At 38.0% G+C, this 22,151-nt stretch overlaps 1 protein-coding gene across 1 annotated transcript in view; it reads right to left on the reverse strand.

Annotated features, from left to right (window-relative positions):
- traf3ip2l (TRAF3 interacting protein 2-like) overlaps positions 1-22,151 on the reverse strand; it is a 39,333-nt gene that overhangs the window by 4,834 nt on the left and 12,348 nt on the right. Inside the window, exons 6-7 of the mRNA XM_084067213.1 lie at positions 8,433-8,530; positions 8,181-8,249 (exon numbers count right to left, since the gene is read on the reverse strand). Coding sequence (XP_083923339.1) covers positions 8,181-8,249; positions 8,433-8,530 — 167 coding nt within the window. The remainder of the gene's footprint in view (positions 1-8,180; positions 8,250-8,432; positions 8,531-22,151) is intronic.

The following is a 22,151-nucleotide window of genomic DNA, read 5'->3' on the forward strand; positions in this document are numbered from 1 at the left end:
CAGTTCATCATTTATGACTGTCTGTTAATGTGGACTTTCTCCTTACCTGTTGCAAACTACCTGGCTTTCATGAATGCAGACACCAAACAATTACTAGAATTATCATTCATGTTAAGCAAATGATGCGTAAGACATTCGTAAAGAGTATGTAAACCATTTGCAGACGTTATCATGAGCCTGAGCCTAGTTGCTTCTTTTGGGCTTGTTTTCATAGACCTGTCCGCTTGTTTCTTTTGCAAAATCTGGCAACACACTGATTACCTGCATTACACCTGCAGTAGCCTACTAGGGAGGAAGTGAACAGTGATGCAGTTGCAGACTGGACAGAAATATGTCTAATTCATGTTTTATGTGTTTTAACTGTCTTGTTGCAGGTGATCGAGGTAACATAAAATGGCTAATCTAACACACATGAAGTAGCATTATGACTAGGGGGTATTTTGATGGTGGCTGTTTGTATCCACAATGTTTGTTTTGATGTGTAGGCTAGTAATGTCCTCCATGCTTAGCAGTTTAGCTTAGCAGCTAAAGCTAACTTGCACTGGGAGGTGGTGACTGCAGAGGCTCCAAGCTGCTACTCTGTGATTCTGTTGTGATTAATTTCTTTGTTTAAATGTCAGTGTGTGTGCTGTGGCCAAGAGTTGCTACATTTTATATCTTAATAAATTGTTGTATACTTGTATACTATATAACGTTACTTTTGCCACTTTTTGCCAGGAGCCAGAGAGGAAGGGGTGGAGCTAGAGAGAGGAAGGGGCGGAGCTAGAGAGGCGGAGCTAGAGGGGGAAAGGGCGGAGCCAGAGAGGAAGGGGCGGAGCTAGAGAGAGGAAGGGGTGGAGCTAGAGGGGAAGGGGCGGTGCTAGAGAGACACTATAATATAGACACTGACACTATATATAATATAGACACTATATTATAGTGACACTAACACTATAATATAGAGACACTATAATATAGTGACACTAACACTATAATATTGACACACTAACACTATAATCTATAATATAGACACTATTAGTAAGTATATTAGTTAGTTATATATTAGTATTAGTAATTATATTAGTTATGCGATAGTAGTTAGTTATATATTAGTATTAGTAAGTATATTAGTTAGTTATATATTAGTATTAGTAAGTATATTAGTTAGTTATATATTAGTAAGTATGTTAGTTAGTTATATATTAGTATTAGTAAGTATATAGAAAAACAAGTTAAAACCGTTTCGGTGAAATACATTTTACCGAAACGAAAATAACCAATCAACTCTAAATTGCCTGAAACGTACTCCTAACAGTTTTTTGGAGGGAGTATTTTGGCCTCCACACTTAGTGATTTTTTCGGATTTAACTTTCGTTTCGGTAGTGACAAACTTTCGTTTCGGTAGTGACACAAGGGTGAAAAAATAAATTTACTAAGTCCAGAGCTCGATGAATGTTAGGGACCAAAAAAAGTCACTACAAAGTACTACCAATCAACTCTAAATTGCCTGAAACGTACTCCTAACAGGTTTTTGGGGGGACGATTTTGGCCTCCACACTTAGTGATTTTTTCGGATTTAACTTTCGTTTCGGTGGTGACCAACTTTCGTTTCGGTAGTTTGATTACAAAATGTAAGTTGTGTAAAAAATAATCGGACTATACTAAGTTGTTATTTGTTTGTTTAAGTCAGGCTATATTCTACTCAGAGTCATAAGTTTACAAAATGTACTAAAGTACAGTGAACGTCTGTGCGGTTTGTCTTCATCACTGAAAATAACGTACATGTAAACTGATATAAAACTGCTGTCATGTGCAGTTGGGGTGAAGAAACACAACCATTTCACTCCTAATAATACCTATTTGATTTGACATCCTGACTTGCTGCTGTAGCTGAGGCTTGAACCTGTTACCTGCGGCTCACTAGTCAGTGACTCTATCCATTCACCTACAGCTGTTTCCTTGGAATCTGTGGTTCTGAAACGTTTTGTTGTCAACCCCCCAAATTGACATGTATTTGGGCAGTGGACCCCAATGTGAAAATATGTAGTGTCAGGGCCCCCCATGAAAAAGATTTATATTTATGCTGTAACACATTTTTTTAAAGTTATTTGTCTTGTTTGTTGTTCAAGTCAAAGCACCAGGAAGGCTGTACTTGTCAGCCATCTGTTAGCTCAATGGGTTGAGACGCAGTATTCATGATCCAGAGGCCATGAGTTCAAATCCCATTGATGTCTTTCCTATGATTATTTCCTTTGCAGACTGGCTTCCAGAAGATCAACTGAAAACTACCAGGAAGGCTATATTTGTCATCCAACTGTTAGCTCAATGGGTTGAGACGCAGTATACATGATCCAGAGGCCATGAGTTCAAATCCCATTGATGTCTTTCCTATGATTCTTTCCTTTGCAGACTGGCTTCCAGAAGATCAACTGAAAACTACCAGGAAGGCTGTACTTGACAGCCATATGTTAGCTCAATGGGTTGAGACGCAGTATTCATGATCCAGAGGCCATGAGTTCAAATCCCATTGATGTCTTTCCTATGATTCTTTCCTTTGCAGACTGGCTTCCAGAAGATCAACTGAAAACTACCAGGAAGGCTGTACTTGTCAGCCATCTGTTAGCTCAATGGGTTGAGACGCAGTATTCAAGATCCAGAGGCCATGAGTTCAAATCCCATTGATGTCTTTCCTATGATTCTTTCCTTTGCAGACTGGCTTCCAGAAGATCAACTGAAAACTACCAGGAAGGCTGTACTTGTCAGCCATCTGTTAACTCAATGGGTTGAGACGCAGTATACATGATCCAGAGGCCATGAGTTCAAATCCCACTGGTGTCTTTACTGTGATGCTTCCCTTTGCAGACTAACTTCTAGAAAAACAAGTTAAAACCACCAGAAAACCTGTAACTCTCAGCCAACAGCATAGCTCAACTGGTAGAGCGTCTGTCCAATAACATGACTTGACTTGACTTGACTTGAGTGGGTTCGATTCCCACTCGAGTCAAGTGTCCCTGGTAACTTGGGGCAACGGATAAATTGACTGATATCCTTAGTGATGCTTCCCTTTGCAGACTAACATCTAGAAAAACAAGTTAAAACCACCAGGAAACCTGTAACTCTCAGCCAACAGCATAGCTCAACTGGTAGAGCGTCTGTCCAATAACATGACTTGACTTGACTTGAGTGGGTTTGATACCCACTCGAGTCAAGTGTCCGTTGCCTCAAGTTACCGGGGACACTTGACTCGAGTGGGAATCTGTCCAATAACATGACTTGACTTGACTTGAGTGGGTTTGATACCCACTCGAGTCAAGTGTCCGTTGCCTCAAGTTACCGGGGACACTTGACTCGAGTGGGAATCGAACCCACTCAAGTCAAGTCAAGTCATGTTATTGGACAGACGCTCTACCAGTTGAGCTAAGCTGTTGGCTGAGAGTTACAGGTTTCCTGGTGGTTTTAACTTGTTTTTCTAGAAGTTAGTCTGCAAAGGAAAGCATCACAGTAAAGACACCAGTGGGATTTGAACTCATGGCCTCTGGATCATGTATACTGCGTCTCAACCCATTGAGCTAACAGATGGCTGACAAGTACAGCCTTCCTGGTAGTTTTCAGTTGATCTTCTGGAAGCCAGTCTGCAAAGGAAAGAATCATAGGAAAGACATCAATGGGATTTGAACTCATGGCCTCTGGATCATGAATACTGCGTCTCAACCCATTGAGCTAACAGATGGCTGTCAAGTACAGCCTTCCTGGTAGTTTTCAGTTGATCTTCTGGAAGCCAGTCTGCAAAGGAAAGAATCATAGGAAAGACATCAATGGGATTTGAACTCATGGCCTCTGGATCATGTATACTGCGTCTCAACCCATTGAGCTAACAGTTGGATGACAAATATAGCCTTCCTGGTAGTTTTCAGTTGATCTTCTGGAAGCCAGTCTGCAAAGGAAAGAATCATAGGAAAGACATCAATGGGATTTGAACTCATGGCCTCTGGATCATGAATACTGCGTCTCAACCCATTGAGCTAATAGATGGCTGACAAGTACAGCCTTCCTGATAGTTTTCAGTTGATCTTCTGGAAGCCAGTCTGCAAAGGAAAGAATCATAGGAAAGACATCAATGGGATTTGAACTCATGGCCTCTGGATCATGAATACTGCGTCTCAACCCATTGAGCTAACAGATGGCTGACAAGTACAGCCTTCCTGGTAGTTTTCAGTTGATCTTCTGGAAGCCAGTCTGCAAAGGAAAGAATCGTAGGAAAGACATCAATGGGATTTGAACTCATGGCCTCTGGATCATGTATACTGCGTCTCAACCCATTGAGCTAACAGTTGGATGACAAATATAGCCTTCCTGGTAGTTTTCACTTGATCTTCTGGAAGCCAGTCTGCAAAGGAAAGAATCATAGGAAAGACATCAATGGGATTTGAACTCATGGCCTCTGGATCATGAATACTGCGTCTCAACCCATTGAGCTAACAGATGGCTGACAAGTACAGCCTTCCTGATAGTTTTCAGTTGATCTTCTGGAAGCCAGTCTGCAAAGGAAAGAATCATAGGAAAGACATCAATGGGATTTGAACTCATGGCCTCTGGATCATGAATACTGCGTCTCAACCCATTGAGCTAACAGATGGCTGACAAGTACAGCCTTCCTGGTAGTTTTCAGTTGATCTTCTGGAAGCCAGTCTGCAAAGGAAAGAATCGTAGGAAAGACATCAATGGGATTTGAACTCATGGCCTCTGGATCATGTATACTGCGTCTCAACCCATTGAGCTAACAGTTGGATGACAAATATAGCCTTCCTGGTAGTTTTCACTTGATCTTCTGGAAGCCAGTCTGCAAAGGAAAGAATCATAGGAATGACATCAATGGGATTTGAACTCATGGCCTCTGGATCATGAATACTGCGTCTCAACCCATTGAGCTAACAGATGGCTGACAAGTACAGCCTTCCTGGTGCTTTGACTTGAACAACAAACAAGACAAATAACTTTTAAAAAATGTGTTACAGCATAAATATAAATCTTTTTCATGGGGGGCCCTGACACTACATCTTTTCACATTGGGGTCCACTGCCCAAATACATGTCAATTTGGGGGGTTGACAACAAAATGTTTCAGAACCACAGATTCCAAGGAAACAGCTGTAGGTGAATGGATAGTCACTGACTAGTGAGCCGCAGGTAACAGGTTCAAGCCTCAGCTACAGCAGCAAGTCAGGATGTCAAATCAAATAGGTATTATTAGGAGTGAAATGGTTGTGTTTCTTCACCCCAACTGCACATGACAGCAGTTTTATATCAGTTTACATGTACGTTATTTTCAGTGATGAAGACAAACCGCACAGACGTTCACTGTACTTTAGTACATTTTGTAAACTTATGACTCTGAGTAGAGTATAGCCTGACTTAAACAAACAAATAACAACTTAGTATAGTCAGATTATTTTTTACACAACTTACATTTTGTAATCAAACTACCGAAACCAAAGTTGGTCACCACCGAAACGAAAGTTAAATCCGAAAAAAAATCACTAAGTGTGGAGGCCAAAATCGTCCCCCCAAAAACCTGTTAGGAGTACGTTTCAGGCAATTTAGAGTTGATTGGTAGTACTTTGTAGTGACTTTTTTGGTCCCTAACATTCATCGAGCTCTGGACTTAGTACATTTATTTTTTCCCCATTGTGTCACTACCGAAACGAAAGTTTGTCACTACCGAAACGAAAGTTAAATCCGAAAAAATCACTAAGTGTGGAGGCCAAAATCGTCCCCCCAAAAACCTGTTAGGAGTACGTTTCAGGCAATTTAGAGTTGATTGGTAGTACTTTGTAGTGACTTTTTTGGTCCCTAACATTCATCGAGCTCTGGACTTAGTAAATGTATTTTTTCACCATTGTGTCACTACCGAAACGAAAGTTTGTCACTACCGAAACGAAAGTTAAATCCGAAAAAATCATTAAGTGTGGAGGCCAAAATACTCCCTCCAAAAACCTGTTAGGAGTACGTTTCAGGCAATTTAGAGTTGATTGGTTATTTTCGTTTTGGTAAAATTTATTTTACAGAAACGAAAGTTAAATCCGAAAAAATCACTAAGTGTGGAGGCCAAAATCGTCCCCCCAAAAAACTGTTAGGAGTACGTTTCAGGCAATTTAGAGTTGATTGGTTATTTTCGTTTCGGTAAAATGTATTTCACCGAAACGGTTTTAACTTGTTTTTCTATATACTTACTAATACTAATATATAACTAACTAACATACTTACTAATATATAACTAACTAATATACTTACTAATACTAATATATAACTAACTAATATACTTACTAATACTAATATATAACTAACTACTATCGCATAACTAATATAATTACTAATACTAATATATAACTAACTAATATACTTACTAATAGTGTCTATATTATAGATTATAGTGTTAGTGTGTCAATATTATAGTGTTAGTGTCACTATATTATAGTGTCTCTATATTATAGTGTTAGTGTCACTATAATATAGTGTCTATATTATATATAGTGTCAGTGTCTATATTATAGTGTCTCTCTAGCACCGCCCCTTCCCCTCTAGCTCCACCCCTTCCTCTCTCTAGCTCCGCCCCTTCCTCTCTGGCTCCGCCCTTTCCCCCTCTAGCTCCGCCTCTCTAGCTCCGCCCCTTCCTCTCTCTAGCTCCACCCCTTCCTCTCTGGCTCCTGGCAAAAAGTGGCAAAAGTAACGTTATATAGTATACAAGTATACAACAATTTATTAAGATATAAAATGTAGCAACTCTTGGCCACAGCACACACACTGACATTTAAACAAAGAAATTAATCACAACAGAATCACAGAGTAGCAGCTTGGAGCCTCTGCAGTCACCACCTCCCAGTGCAAGTTAGCTTTAGCTGCTAAGCTAAACTGCTAAGCATGGAGGACATTACTAGCCTACACATCAAAACAAACATTGTGGATACAAACAGCCACCATCAAAATACCCCCTAGTCATAATGCTACTTCATGTGTGTAAGATTAGCCATTTTATGTTACCTCGATCACCTGCAACAAGACAGTTAAAACACATAAAACATGAATTAGACATATTTCTGTCCAGTCTGCAACTGTATCACTGTTCACTTCCTCCCTAGTAGGCTACTGCAGGTGTAATGCAGGTAATCAGTGTGTTGCCAGATTTTGCAAAAGAAACAAGCGGACAGGTCTATGAAAACAAGCCCAAAAGAAGCAACTAGGCTCAGGCTCATGATAACGTCTGCAAATGGTTTACATATTCTTTACGAATGTCTTACGCATCATTTGCTTAACATGAATGATAATTCTAGTAATTGTTTGGTGTCTGCATTCATGAAAGCCAGGTAGTTTGCAACAGGTAAGGAGAAAGTCCACATTAACAGACCGTCATAAATGATGAACTGTCTTCACTTTACTGTAGGGCACATAATAACATGTACTAAGGATTTATAGATACTTTAGGAATGTTTAACAAAGCATATGTTAAACATGAACAAGCTACCAATAGCTTGTATATATTATGTAACATCAGTTACAAATGATTTAATAATCATTTACAGATGTATTATACATGGCTTATTCATGAATAGTTACTAATACCTTTATAGATGATTCGTAACCGTAGTTATAAAGGTTTTAGTAATCATTTACGAATGTCAATAAACAGGTTGTTAATGATTTGTTAATAGTCTACAAACTGCTTATAAACGTTTATAAATGCTTTAGGGTCGTTACAAATGATTTAATAATCTTTTACAGATGTATATAAATGGCTTATTCATGAATAGTTCACTACTTACTAATACTTTACAAATGATTTGTAACTGTAGTTATAAAGGTTTTAGTAATCATTTACGAATGTCAACAAACAGGTTGTTAATGATTTGTTAATAGTCTACAAACTACTTATAAACGTTTATAAATGCTTTATAACGGGTCATTATTGTAAAGTGCTACCAAGATTTGTATACATTTGAAAACTTGTGAAATGGGACATTCTGCATAACGAGTACTTTCTACTTTTGGTATTTTAAGTATACATTTTGATACCAATACTTTTTTACTTTTACTCAAGTAAATTTTGAATTCCGGACTTTTACTTGTAACCGCGTATTTCTACATCGCAGTATTGATACTTTTACTTATGTAAAAAATGTGAGTACTTTTCCCACCACTGGTGTTTACCTCGCTGAGGTATCGCTCCATGAAGTCTATCTTGCTGATGCTCCTGAAGTGCTGCTCAAACATGTCGATCTGGAAAACAAACACAAATCTAAATCATGTCTGTCAGACACACACACACACACACACACACACACACACACACACACACACACACACACACACACACACACACACACACACACACACACACACACACACACACACACACACACACACACACACACACACACACACACACACGTCAGAACGTACGTGGGTGTCGAAGCCGTTGTGCCGCAGCAGCGCCACGAAGTTGATGATTTCGTTGACGTGTTTGTCGTTGTCCGCCTCGTACGTCACGAACACCCGTCCTGTGTAAAAAAATAAAAATAGAATGGGTTACTATGGGTCACAAAATAGGGTTGAGATCCTTTAGGAACGATTCCGGTTCCTTCACAATTCCTTCTTAACGGTCTGATTCCTCAAAGGTATGATAATGATTGGTTGGGTGTATGTGTAATTTCAACTATCGTTAATTCTGAAATCAATATAATCAACTTTATACATTTTACAAAGAAATATAGCATTTAATTTTGATAAATCTTAAGAATTCAATATTACAAAATCTGTTAAAATATTCATTTGAATGTATTTAATTGTAGAAACCACCTACATTATTTTTTAGAAATAGTCTGTACAGGGGAGGATGAAAAAATAAATTAATACATTCATATAAGTATCTTTATTCTAAGGTAATTCTACATGTTTCGGTAGTGACACATTCTGGGAGAGGAAAGATATTCCAAAAGAAAATACAATATGATAATTGACTGTACTTTTACTAAATATGTGTCCCTTAGATCTGGTGCAACGTGAATATGGTCAAAGTCTTTCCAAAATAGAATTAAAATTTCACACAATTTCCAACTCTGAATTTGAACCAATTTGGTAGAATGGCTCATATATAAACTCACTCCAGAGGGCCACATTGCATATACTGTCGGGCAGACACCTCTCATCTCCGTTTTTTTAACTTTTTTTCGTAAATGAATGCTGTACTTCACCATTCTATGTCACACAAACGTAGCAAAGATAGCCGATCTACAAGCTCAAAACGTGCCGCACTGCGACACGTTTTGAGCTTGTAGATCTGGTATTTTTGCTATTTTTGAATTGGAATCCTGAAAAGTGACATTTTTATTTAATGTCAAATGCATTTAGTTACTTATGTTAACTTTATGAACTTAAATACGAATACATTGGACATAAAAAAGACAATGGATTTTTAATACTAGTCATTAAGCTAATAATATAGACTGAAGTAATTCAAGCGGGTCTTGTTTGCATGTTTGGAATTGTAACAGCTGGAATCGATAATATATCGGTATTCCCATATTAACGTGCGGGCCGCATTAACCCTTTTAGACCGGGAACGCATCTGTGTCATTTTAAGATTTCTTTGGCTATTCAAAAACAGCAGATCTACAAGCTCATAGCGCGGCTCCGAGTGCCGCGCTATGAGCTTGTAGATCTGCTATTTTTTAGAAAAATCGTGAAAATGTGTGCAAATCTTTAGTTTGAATATATATATACTTTTTTAAAGCTAAAGTTTTTAACTCAAATCTTTGCTTCTGGGGATTTGACAAATGTCTGCTAAATCCTAAAGTACTTTTTTTCGGAAAGTTTGAATGTTTTATTTTTTTTTTTACTGATGTTGCTATATTATCAATGGTTTTCAAACTTGTCAAGGACCAAAAATAATATGTATTTGACAGCGGACCCCCTCCCATCTAAAAATATTTTGTTCCAGGGACCCCCAGAAGCAAAGATTTGAGTTAAAAATGTATAAAGATTTGCACAATTTTTTAGGATTTTTCTAAAAATAGCCAAAGAAATCTTAAAATGACACAGATGCGTTCCCTTCCTGGCCTTAAAGGGTTAAGTGAAGGTGGGGGCCGCATGTGGCCCGCCAGTTGCCCATGTATGCTGTAGAGCTCAAGACCCTGATGTTAGACAGGAGGTTGTGGAGGAAAGAGATTCAGGAGTCCTGAATTGCTGTTGGCTAAACCGCACTCTCGCATCGCATCGCAACTCTGAGCGTGTACAGATTTGTACACTCTCAGAGTTATGGTGGCGAGACTACTCTGACACAGCTGAACTGCGACAAGTGTGTTTAGTGCCACTATTTCAATGGTGTAAAGCAACTACTCAAGTACTGCACTTAAGTACAATTTTTGAGATATTTTTTACTTTACTGGAGTATTTCCAATTTTCAATACTTCTACTCCACTACATCTCAGAGGCAAATGTTGCACAAATATTGTACTTTTACTCCACTACAATTATTTGAAAACTTTGCAGACACAAATTATTATAGTATAAAACATACATTAACCACTTTAGCCCTATTTTATACATAGGCTATTTGAAAATAGCCGATCTTGTAGATCTGCTATTTTCAAACATTTTAGTAGTATTAAAGTGCATTTTGATACCAATACTTTTGTACTTTTACTGAAGTAAATTTTGTATTCCGGACTTTTACTTGTAACAGTCAGAGTATTTCTACATTGCCTTGTTGATACTTTTACTTAAGTAAAAAAAATGAGTACTTTTTCCACCACTGCACTGTTTACAGAACGTTATCATTCATCAGTGAGGACACTCACATAATCTGTTTTGCATCTCTCTGTTTTAATATGGACCTATTGCATAATTGCCGTGCTTGGCGTGAATGGCCCTTTATTCTGTGTTGTTCAATAAGAAAGTATTTCAATCTCGTCGGCTCTCTGAAATGAATTCCACTGGATTAACTGCTTTCCCTCGGGTGAAATACCAGCTGTCACTTGTTGCAACAGCACCACTACACTCATTGAGAAATACAGTGCAATGAATTGAATTTGTGTGTATGGAGAAGTAAGAACAGCAAGACTGTATATGTATATCTCTGCTGCCAGGCAGAAGCCAGCTATGACCAACATATTAACTTTTCAGGAAATTATAAAAAGCTGTTAGAATAACACAATACTGCCTCGCCAAAGTTGGAACGGTGACTTTACACATTGTCAGATACTTAACCCATTGAGACCTGGAACTGTCTCATTTTTAGATTTGAGCTAAAAAGCATTATTTTACACTTTGGGCTATTCAAAATAGCAGATATACAAGCTCATAGCGCAGCACCGAGTGCCGCGCTATGAGCTTGTCGATCTGCTATTTTTGAAAAATCGTGAAAATGTGTGCAAATCTTCTGAATATATATATTTTTAAAGCGAACATTTTTAACTCAAATCTTTGCTTCTGGGGGATCTCTGGAACAAAATATTTTGATGATTCTTAATTGCTCCTTAATTTCCAATTACTGTTTGTTCCTCGGGGGGTCAGTAGCTCAGAGGTAGAGTCGGGTAGAGTGAACTGGAAAACCGCAAGGTTTCCAGTTCGATCCCGGGCTGGGGCACTCCCCTAGAGTTAGTGTCGAAGTGTCCTTGAGCAAGACGCTGAACCCCGAATTGCTCCTAACAGGTTTTTGGGGGAACATTTTTTTTTCTGTTTTCGTCACTCGTCACTTTTCGTCACTACCGAAACGGAAAAAAAATTCACAAAAAAATCACTACCAATCAGCTTTAAATTGCCTGAAACATGCTCCTAACAGGTTTTTGGGGGAACAATTTTTTTTCTGTTTTCGCCACTCGTCACTTTTCGTCACTACCGAAACGGAAAAAAAAAATCACAAAAAAATCACTACCAATCAGCTTTAAAGTGCCTGAAACGTGCTCCTAACAGGTTTTTGGGGGAACAATTTTTTTTCTGTTTTCGTCACTCGTCACTTTTCGTCACTACCGAAACGGGAAAAAAAATTCACAGAAAAATCACTACCAATCAACTTTAAATTGCCTGAAACGTGCTCCTAACAGGTTTTTGGGGGAACAATTTTTTTTCTGTTTTCGCCACTCGTCACTTTTCGTCACTACCGAAACGGAAAAAAAAATTCACAAAAAAATCACTACCAATCAGCTTTAAAGTGCCTGAAACGTGCTCCTAACAGGTTTTTGGGGGAACAATTTTTTTTCTGTTTTCGTCACTCGTCACTTTCCGTCACTACCGAAACGGGAAAAAAAATTCACAGAAAAATCACTACCAATCAGCTTTAAATTGCCTGAAACGTGCTCCTAACAGGTTTTTGGGGGAACATTTTTTTTTCTGTTTTCGTCACTCGTCACTAGTCGTCACTACCGAAACGGAAAAAAAAATTCACAAAAAAATCACTACCAATCAGCTTTATATTGCCTGAAACGTGCTCCTAACAGGTTTTTGGGGGAACATTTTTTTTTCTGTTTTCGTCACTCGTCACTTTTCGTCACTACCGAAACGGAAAAAAAAATGCACAAAAAAATCACTACCAATCAGCTTTAAATTGCCTGAAACGTGCTCCTAACAGGTTTTTGGGGGAACCATTTTTTTTCTGTTTTCGTCACTCGTCACTTTTCGTCACTACCGAAACGGAAAAAAAAAATCACAAAAAAATCACTACCAATCAGCTTTAAATTGCCTGAAACGTGCTCCTTACAGGTTTTTGGGGGAACAATTTTTTTTCTGTTTTCGTCACTCGTCACTTTTCGTCACTACCGAAACGGAAAAAAAAATTCACAAAAAAATCACTACCAATCAGCTTTAAATTGCCTGAAACGTGCTCCTAACAGGTTTTTGGGGGAACAATTTATTTTCTGTTTTCGTCACTCGTCACTTTTCGTCACTACCGAAACGGAAAAAACAATTCACAAAAAAATCACTACCAATCAGCTTTAAATTGCCTGAAACGTGCTCCTTACAGGTTTTTGGGGGAACAATTTTTTTTCTGTTTTCGTCACTCGTCACTTTTCGTCACTACCGAAACGGGGAAAAAAAATCACAAAAAAATCACTACCAATCAGCTTTAAATTGCCTGAAACGTGCTCCTAACAGGTTTTTGGGGGAACATTTTTTTTCTGTTTTCGTCACTCGTCACTTTTCGTCACTACCGAAACGAAAAAAAAAATGCACAAAAAAATCACTACCAATCAGCTTTAAATTGCCTGAAACGTGCTCCTTACAGGTTTTTGGGGGAACAATTTTTTTTCTGTTTTCGTCACTCGTCACTTTTCGTCACTACCGAAACGGGAAAAAAAATTCACAAAAAAATCACTACCAATCAGCTTTAAATTGCCTGAAACGTGCTCCTAACAGGTTTTTGGGGGAACAATTTCTTTTCTGTTTTCATCACTCGTCACTTTTCGTCACTACCGAAACGGGAAAAAAAATTCACAAAAAAATCACTACCAATCAGCTTTAAATTGCCTGAAACGTGCTCCTTACAGGTTTTTGGGGGAACATTTTTTTTTCTGTTTTCGTCACTCGTCACTTTTCGTCACTACCGAAACGGGGAAAGAAATTCACAAAAAAATCACTACCAATCAGCTTTAAATTGCCTGAAACGTGCTCCTAACAGGTTTTTGGGGGAACAATTTTTTTTCTGTTTTCGTCACTCGTCACTTTTCGTCACTACCGAAACGGGGAAAAAAATCACAAAAAAATCACTACCAATCAGCTTTAAATTGCCTGAAACGTGCTCCTAACAGGTTTTTGGGGGAACAATTTCTTTTCTGTTTTCGTCACTCGTCACTTTTCGTCACTACCGAAACGGAAAAAAAAAATCACAAAAAAATCACTACCAATCAGCTTTAAATTGCCTGAAACGTGCTCCTAACAGGTTTTTGGGGGAACAATTTTTTTTCTGTTTTCGTCACTCGTCACTTTTCGTCACTACCGAAACGGAAAAAAAAATTCACAGAAAAATCACTACCAATCAGCTTTAAATTGCCTGAAACGTGCTCCTAACAGGTTTTTGGGGGAACATTTTTTTTTCTGTTTTCGTCACTCGTCACTTTTCGTCACTACCGAAACGGGGAAAAAAAATCACAAAAAAATCACTACCAATCAGCTTTAAATTGCCTGAAACGTGCTCCTAACAGGTTTTTGGGGGAACAATTTTTTTTCTGTTTTCGTCACTCGTCACTAGTCGTCACTACCGAAACGGAAAAAAAAATTCACAAAAAAATCACTACCAATCAGCTTTAAATTGCCTGAAACGTGCTCCTAACAGGTTTTTGGGGGAACATTTTTTTTTCTGTTTTCGTCACTCGTCACTTTTCGTCACTACCGAAACGGGAAAAAAAATTCACAGAAAAATCACTACCAATCAGCTTTAAATTGCCTGAAACGTGCTCCTAACAGGTTTTTGGGGGAACAATTTTTTTCCTGTTTTCGTCACTCGTCACTTTTCGTCACTACCGAAACGGGAAAAAAAATTCACAGAAAAATCACTACCAATCAGCTTTAAATTGCCTGAAACGTGCTCCTAACAGGTTTTTTGGGGAACATTTTTTTTTCTGTTTTCGTCACTCGTCACTTTTCGTCACTACCGAAACGGAAAAAAAAATTCACAAAAAAATCACTACCAATCAGCTTTAAATTGCCTGAAACGTGCTCCTAACAGGTTTTTGGGGGAACATTTTTTTTTCTGTTTTCGTCACTCGTCACTTTTCGTCACTACCGAAACGGAAAAAAAAATTCACAGAAAAATCACTACCAATCAGCTTTAAATTGCCTGAAACGTGCTCCTAACAGGTTTTTGGGGGAACAATTTTTTTTCTGTTTTCGTCACTCGTCACTAGTCGTCACTACCGAAACGGAAAAAAAAATTCACAAAAAAATCACTACCAATCAGCTTTAAATTGCCTGAAACGTGCTCCTAACAGGTTTTTGGGGGAACATTTTTTTTTCTGTTTTCGTCACTCGTCACTTTTCGTCACTACCGAAACGGGAAAAAAAATTCACAGAAAAATCACTACCAATCAGCTTTAAATTGCCTGAAACGTGCTCCTAACAGGTTTTTGGGGGAACAATTTTTTTCCTGTTTTCGTCACTCGTCACTTTTCGTCACTACCGAAACGGGAAAAAAAATTCACAGAAAAATCACTACCAATCAGCTTTAAATTGCCTGAAACGTGCTCCTAACAGGTTTTTTGGGGAACATTTTTTTTTCTGTTTTCGTCACTCGTCACTTTTCGTCACTACCGAAACGGAAAAAAAAATTCACAAAAAAATCACTACCAATCAGCTTTAAATTGCCTGAAACGTGCTCCTAACAGGTTTTTGGGGGAACATTTTTTTTTCTGTTTTCGTCACTCGTCACTTTTCGTCACTACCGAAACGGAAAAAAAAATTCACAGAAAAATCACTACCAATCAGCTTTAAATTGCCTGAAACGTGCTCCTAACAGGTTTTTGGGGGAACATTTTTTTTTCTGTTTTCGTCACTCGTCACTTTTCGTCACTACCGAAACGGGGAAAAAAAATCACAAAAAAATCACTACCAATCAGCTTTAAATTGCCTGAAACGTGCTCCTAACAGGTTTGGGGGAACAATTTTTTTTCTGTTTTCGTCACTCGTCACTTTTCGTCACTACCGAAACGAAAAAAAAAAATCACAAAAAAATCACTACCAATCAGCTTTAAATTGCCTGAAACGTGCTCCTAACAGGTTTTTGGGGGAACAATTTTTTTTCTGTTTTCGTCACTCGTCACTTTTCGTCACTACCGAAACGGAAAAAAAAAATCACAAAAAAATCACTACCAATCAGCTTTAAATTGCCTGAAACGTGCTCCTAACAGGTTTTTGGGGGAACAATTTTTTTTCTGTTTTCGTCACTCGTCACTTTTCGTCACTACCGAAACGGGAAAAAAAAATCACAGAAAAATCACTACCAATCAGCTTTAAATTGCCTGAAACGTGCTCCTAACAGGTTTTTGGGGGAACAATTTTTTTCTGTTTTCGTCACTCGTCACTAGTCGTCACTACCGAAACGGGAAAAAAAAATCACAAAAAAATCACTACCAATCAGCTTTAAATTGCCTGAAACGTGCTCCTAACAGGTTTTTGGGGGAACAATTTATTTTCTGTTTTCGTCACTCGTCACTTTTCGTCACTACCGAAACGAAAAAAAAAAATCACAAAAAAATCACTACCAATCAGCTTTAAATTGCCTGAAACGTGCTCCTAACAGGTTTTTGGGGGAACAATTTTTTTTCTGTTTTCGTCACTCGTCACTTTTCGTCACTACCGAAACGGAAAAAAAATTCACAGAAAAATCACTACCAATCAGCTTTAAATTGCCTGAAACGTGCTCCTAACAGGTTTTTGGGGGAACATTTTTTTTTCTGTTTTCGTCACTTTTCGTCACTACCGAAACGGAAAAAAAAATTCACAAAAAAATCACTACCAATCAGCTTTAAATTGCCTGAAACGTGCTCCTAACAGGTTTTTGGGGGAACATTTTTTTTTCTGTTTTCGTCACTCGTCACTTTTCGTCACTACCGAAACGGAAAAAAAAAATCACAGAAAAATCACTACCAATCAGCTTTAAATTGCCTGAAACGTGCTCCTAACAGGTTTTTGGGGGAACATTTTTTTTTCTGTTTTCGTCACTCGTCACTTTTCGTCACTACCGAAACGGGGAAAAAAAATCACAAAAAAATCACTACCAATCAGCTTTAAATTGCCTGAAACGTGCTCCTTACAGGTTTTTGGGGGAACAATTTTTTTTCTGTTTTCGTCACTCGTCACTTTTCGTCACTACCGAAACGGGGAAAAAAAATCACAAAAAAATCACTACCAATCAGCTTTAAATTGCCTGAAACGTGCTCCTAACAGGTTTTTGGGGGAACAATTTATTTTCTGTTTTCGTCACTCGTCACTTTTCGTCACTACCGAAACGGAAAAAAAAAATCACAAAAAAATCACTACCAATCAGCTTTAAATTGCCTGAAACGTGCTCCTAACAGGTTTTTGGGGGAACAATTTTTTTTCTGTTTTCGTCACTCGTCACTTTTCGTCACTACCGAAACGGAAAAAAAATTCACAGAAAAATCACTACCAATCAGCTTTAAATTGCCTGAAACGTGCTCCTAACAGGTTTTTTGGGGAACATTTTTTTTTCTGTTTTCGTCACTTTTCGTCACTACCGAAACGGAAAAAAAAATTCACAAAAAAATCACTACCAATCAGCTTTAAATTGCCTGAAACGTGCTCCTAACAGGTTTTTGGGGGAACATTTTTTTTTCTGTTTTCGTCACTCGTCACTTTTCGTCACTACCGAAACGGAAAAAAAAATTCACAGAAAAATCACTACCAATCAGCTTTAAATTGCCTGAAACGTGCTCCTAACAGGTTTTTGGGGGAACATTTTTTTTTCTGTTTTCGTCACTCGTCACTTTTCGTCACTACCGAAACGGGGAAAAAAAATCACAAAAAAATCACTACCAATCAGCTTTAAATTGCCTGAAACGTGCTCCTTACAGGTTTTTGGGGGAACAATTTTTTTTCTGTTTTCGTCACTCGTCACTTTTCGTCACTACCGAAACGGGAAAAAAAATTCACAGAAAAATCACTACCAATCAGCTTTAAATTGCCTGAAACGTGCTCCTAACAGGTTTTTTGGGGAACATTTTTTTTTCTGTTTTCGTCACTCGTCACTTTTCGTCACTACCGAAACGGGAAAAAAAATTCACAGAAAAATCACTACCAATCAGCTTTAAATTGCCTGAAACGTGCTCCTAACAGGTTTTTGGGGGAACAATTTTTTTTCTGTTTTCGTCACTCGTCACTAGTCGTCACTACCGAAACGGAAAAAAAAATTCACAAAAAAATCACTACCAATCAGCTTTAAATTGCCTGAAACGTGCTCCTAACAGGTTTTTGGGGGAACATTTTTTTTTCTGTTTTCGTCACTCGTCACTTTTCGTCACTACCGAAACGGGAAAAAAAATTCACAGAAAAATCACTACCAATCAGCTTTAAATTGCCTGAAACGTGCTCCTAACAGGTTTTTGGGGGAACAATTTTTTTCCTGTTTTCGTCACTCGTCACTTTTCGTCACTACCGAAACGGGAAAAAAAATTCACAGAAAAATCACTACCAATCAGCTTTAAATTGCCTGAAACGTGCTCCTAACAGGTTTTTTGGGGAACATTTTTTTTTCTGTTTTCGTCACTCGTCACTTTTCGTCACTACCGAAACGGAAAAAAAAATTCACAAAAAAATCACTACCAATCAGCTTTAAATTGCCTGAAACGTGCTCCTAACAGGTTTTTGGGGGAACATTTTTTTTTCTGTTTTCGTCACTCGTCACTTTTCGTCACTACCGAAACGGGGAAAAAAAATCACAAAAAAATCACTACCAATCAGCTTTAAATTGCCTGAAACGTGCTCCTAACAGGTTTTTGGGGGAACAATTTTTTTTCTGTTTTCGTCACTCGTCACTTTTCGTCACTACCGAAACGGGAAAAAAAAATCACAGAAAAATCACTACCAATCAGCTTTAAATTGCCTGAAACGTGCTCCTAACACGTTTTTTGGGGAACATTTTTTTTTCTGTTTTCGTCACTCGTCACTTTTCGTCACTACCGAAACGGAAAAAAAAATCACAAAAAAATCACTACCAATCAGCTTTAAATTGCCTGAAACGTGCTCCTAACAGGTTTTTGGGGGAACAATTTTTTTTCTGTTTTCGTCACTCGTCACTTTTCGTCACTACCGAAACGGAAAAAAAATTCACAGAAAAATCACTACCAATCAGCTTTAAATTGCCTGAAACGTGCTCCTAACAGGTTTTTTGGGGAACATTTTTTTTTCTGTTTTCGTCACTTTTCGTCACTACCGAAACGGGAAAAAAAATTCACAAAAAAATCACTACCAATCAGCTTTAAATTGCCTGAAACGTGCTCCTAACAGGTTTTTGGGGGAACAATTTTTTTTCTGTTTTCGTCACTCGTCACTTTTCGTCACTACCGAAACGGAAAAAAAAATTCACAGAAAAATCACTACCAATCAGCTTTAAATTGCCTGAAACGTGCTCCTAACAGGTTTTTGGGGGAACATTTTTTTTTCTGTTTTCGTCACTCGTCACTTTTCGTCACTACCGAAACGGGGAAAAAAAATCACAAAAAAATCACTACCAATCAGCTTTAAATGGCCTGAAACGTGCTCCTTACAGGTTTTTGGGGGAACAATTTTTTTTCTGTTTTCGTCACTCGTCACTTTTCGTCACTACCGAAACGGGGAAAAAAATTCACAAAAAAATCACTACCAATCAGCTTTAAATTGCCTGAAACGTGCTCCTAACAGGTTTTTGGGGGAACGTTTTTTTTTCTGTTTTCGTCACTCGTCACTTTTCGTCACTACCGAAACGGAAAAAAAAAATCACTACCAATCAGCTTTAAATTGCCTGAAACGTGCTCCTTACAGGTTTTTGGGGGAACAATTTTTTTTCTGTTTTCGTCACTCGTCACTTTTCGTCACTACCGAAACGGAAAAAAAAATTCACAAAAAAATCACTACCAATCAGCTTTAAATTGCCTGAAACGTGCTCCTAACAGGTTTTTGGGGGAACAATTTTTTTTCTGTTTTCGTTACTCGTCACTTTTCGTCACTACCGAAACGGAAAAAAAAAATCACAAAAAAATCACTACCAATCAGCTTTAAATTGCCTGAAACGTGCTCCTAACAGGTTTTTGGGGGAACTATTTTTTTTCTGTTTTCGTCACTCGTCACTTTTCGTCACTACCGAAACGGGAAAAAAAATTCACAGAAAAATCACTACCAATCAGCTTTAAATTGCCTGAAACGTGCTCCTAACAGGTTTTTGGGGGAACAATTTTTTTCTGTTTTCGTCACTCGTCACTTTTCGTCACTACCGAAACGGGAAAAAAAATTCACAAAAAAATCACTACCAATCAGCTTTAAATTGCCTGAAACGTGCTCCTAACAGGTTTTTGGGGGAACAATTTATTTTCTGTTTTCGTCACTCGTCACTTTTCGTCACTACCGAAACGGAAAAAAAAAATCACAAAAAAATCACTACCAATCAGCTTTAAATTGCCTGAAACGTGCTCCTAACAGGTTTTTGGGGGAACAATTTGTTTTCTGTTTTCGTCACTCGTCACTTTTCGTCACTACCGAAACGGGGAAAAAAAATCACAAAAAAATCACTACCAATCAGCTTTAAATTGCCTGAAACGTGCTCCTAACAGGTTTTTGGGGGAACAATTTCTTTTCTGTTTTCGTCACTCGTCACTTTTCGTCACTACCGAAACGGGAAAAAAAATTCACAGAAAAATCACTACCAATCAGCTTTAAATTGCCTGAAACGTGCTCCTAACAGGTTTTTGGGGGAACAATTTTTTTTCTGTTTTCGTCACTCGTCACTAGTCGTCACTACCGAAACGGAAAAAAAAATTCACAAAAAAATCACTACCAATCAGCTTTAAATTGCCTGAAACGTGCTCCTAACAGGTTTTTGGGGGAACATTTTTTTTTCTGTTTTCGTCACTCGTCACTTTTCGTCACTACCGAAACGGGAAAAAAAATTCACAGAAAAATCACTACCAATCAGCTTTAAATTGCCTGAAACGTGCTCCTAACAGGTTTTTGGGGGAACAATTTTTTTCCTGTTTTCGTCACTCGTCACTTTTCGTCACTACCGAAACGGGAAAAAAAATTCACAGAAAAATCACTACCAATCAGCTTTAAATTGCCTGAAACGTGCTCCTAACAGGTTTTTTGGGGAACATTTTTTTTTCTGTTTTCGTCACTCGTCACTTTTCGTCACTACCGAAACGGAAAAAAAAATTCACAAAAAAATCACTACCAATCAGCTTTAAATTGCCTGAAACGTGCTCCTAACAGGTTTTTGGGGGAACATTTTTTTTTCTGTTTTCGTCACTCGTCACTTTTCGTCACTACCGAAACGGGGAAAAAAAATCACAAAAAAATCACTACCAATCAGCTTTAAATTGCCTGAAACGTGCTCCTAACAGGTTTTTGGGGGAACAATTTTTTTTCTGTTTTCGTCACTCGTCACTTTTCGTCACTACCGAAACGGGAAAAAAAATTCACAGAAAAATCACTACCAATCAGCTTTAAATTGCCTGAAACGTGCTCCTAACACGTTTTTTGGGGAACATTTTTTTTTCTGTTTTCGTCACTCGTCACTTTTCGTCACTACCGAAACGGAAAAAAAAATCACAAAAAAATCACTACCAATCAGCTTTAAATTGCCTGAAACGTGCTCCTAACAGGTTTTTGGGGGAACAATTTTTTTTCTGTTTTCGTCACTCGTCACTTTTCGTCACTACCGAAACGGAAAAAAAATTCACAGAAAAATCACTACCAATCAGCTTTAAATTGCCTGAAACGTGCTCCTAACAGGTTTTTTGGGGAACATTTTTTTTTCTGTTTTCGTCACTTTTCGTCACTACCGAAACGGGAAAAAAAATTCACAAAAAAATCACTACCAATCAGCTTTAAATTGCCTGAAACGTGCTCCTAACAGGTTTTTGGGGGAACAATTTTTTTTCTGTTTTCGTCACTCGTCACTTTTCGTCACTACCGAAACGGAAAAAAAAATTCACAGAAAAATCACTTCCAATCAGCTTTAAATTGCCTGAAACGTGCTCCTAACAGGTTTTTGGGGGAACATTTTTTTTTCTGTTTTCGTCACTCGTCACTTTTCGTCACTACCGAAACGGGGAAAAAAAATCACAAAAAAATCACTACCAATCAGCTTTAAATGGCCTGAAACGTGCTCCTTACAGGTTTTTGGGGGAACAATTTTTTTTCTGTTTTCGTCACTCGTCACTTTTCGTCACTACCGAAACGGGGAAAAAAATTCACAAAAAAATCACTACCAATCAGCTTTAAATTGCCTGAAACGTGCTCCTAACAGGTTTTTGGGGGAACGTTTTTTTTTCTGTTTTCGTCACTCGTCACTTTTCGTCACTACCGAAACGGAAAAAAAAAATCACTACCAATCAGCTTTAAATTGCCTGAAACGTGCTCCTTACAGGTTTTTGGGGGAACAAATTTTTTTCTGTTTTCGTCACTCGTCACTTTTCGTCA

Source organism: Gymnoscopelus microlampas, assembly GCF_963454915.1.
Source record: "Gymnoscopelus microlampas genome assembly, chromosome: 9".
NCBI classification, from domain to species: Eukaryota; Metazoa; Chordata; class Actinopteri; order Myctophiformes; family Myctophidae; genus Gymnoscopelus; species Gymnoscopelus microlampas.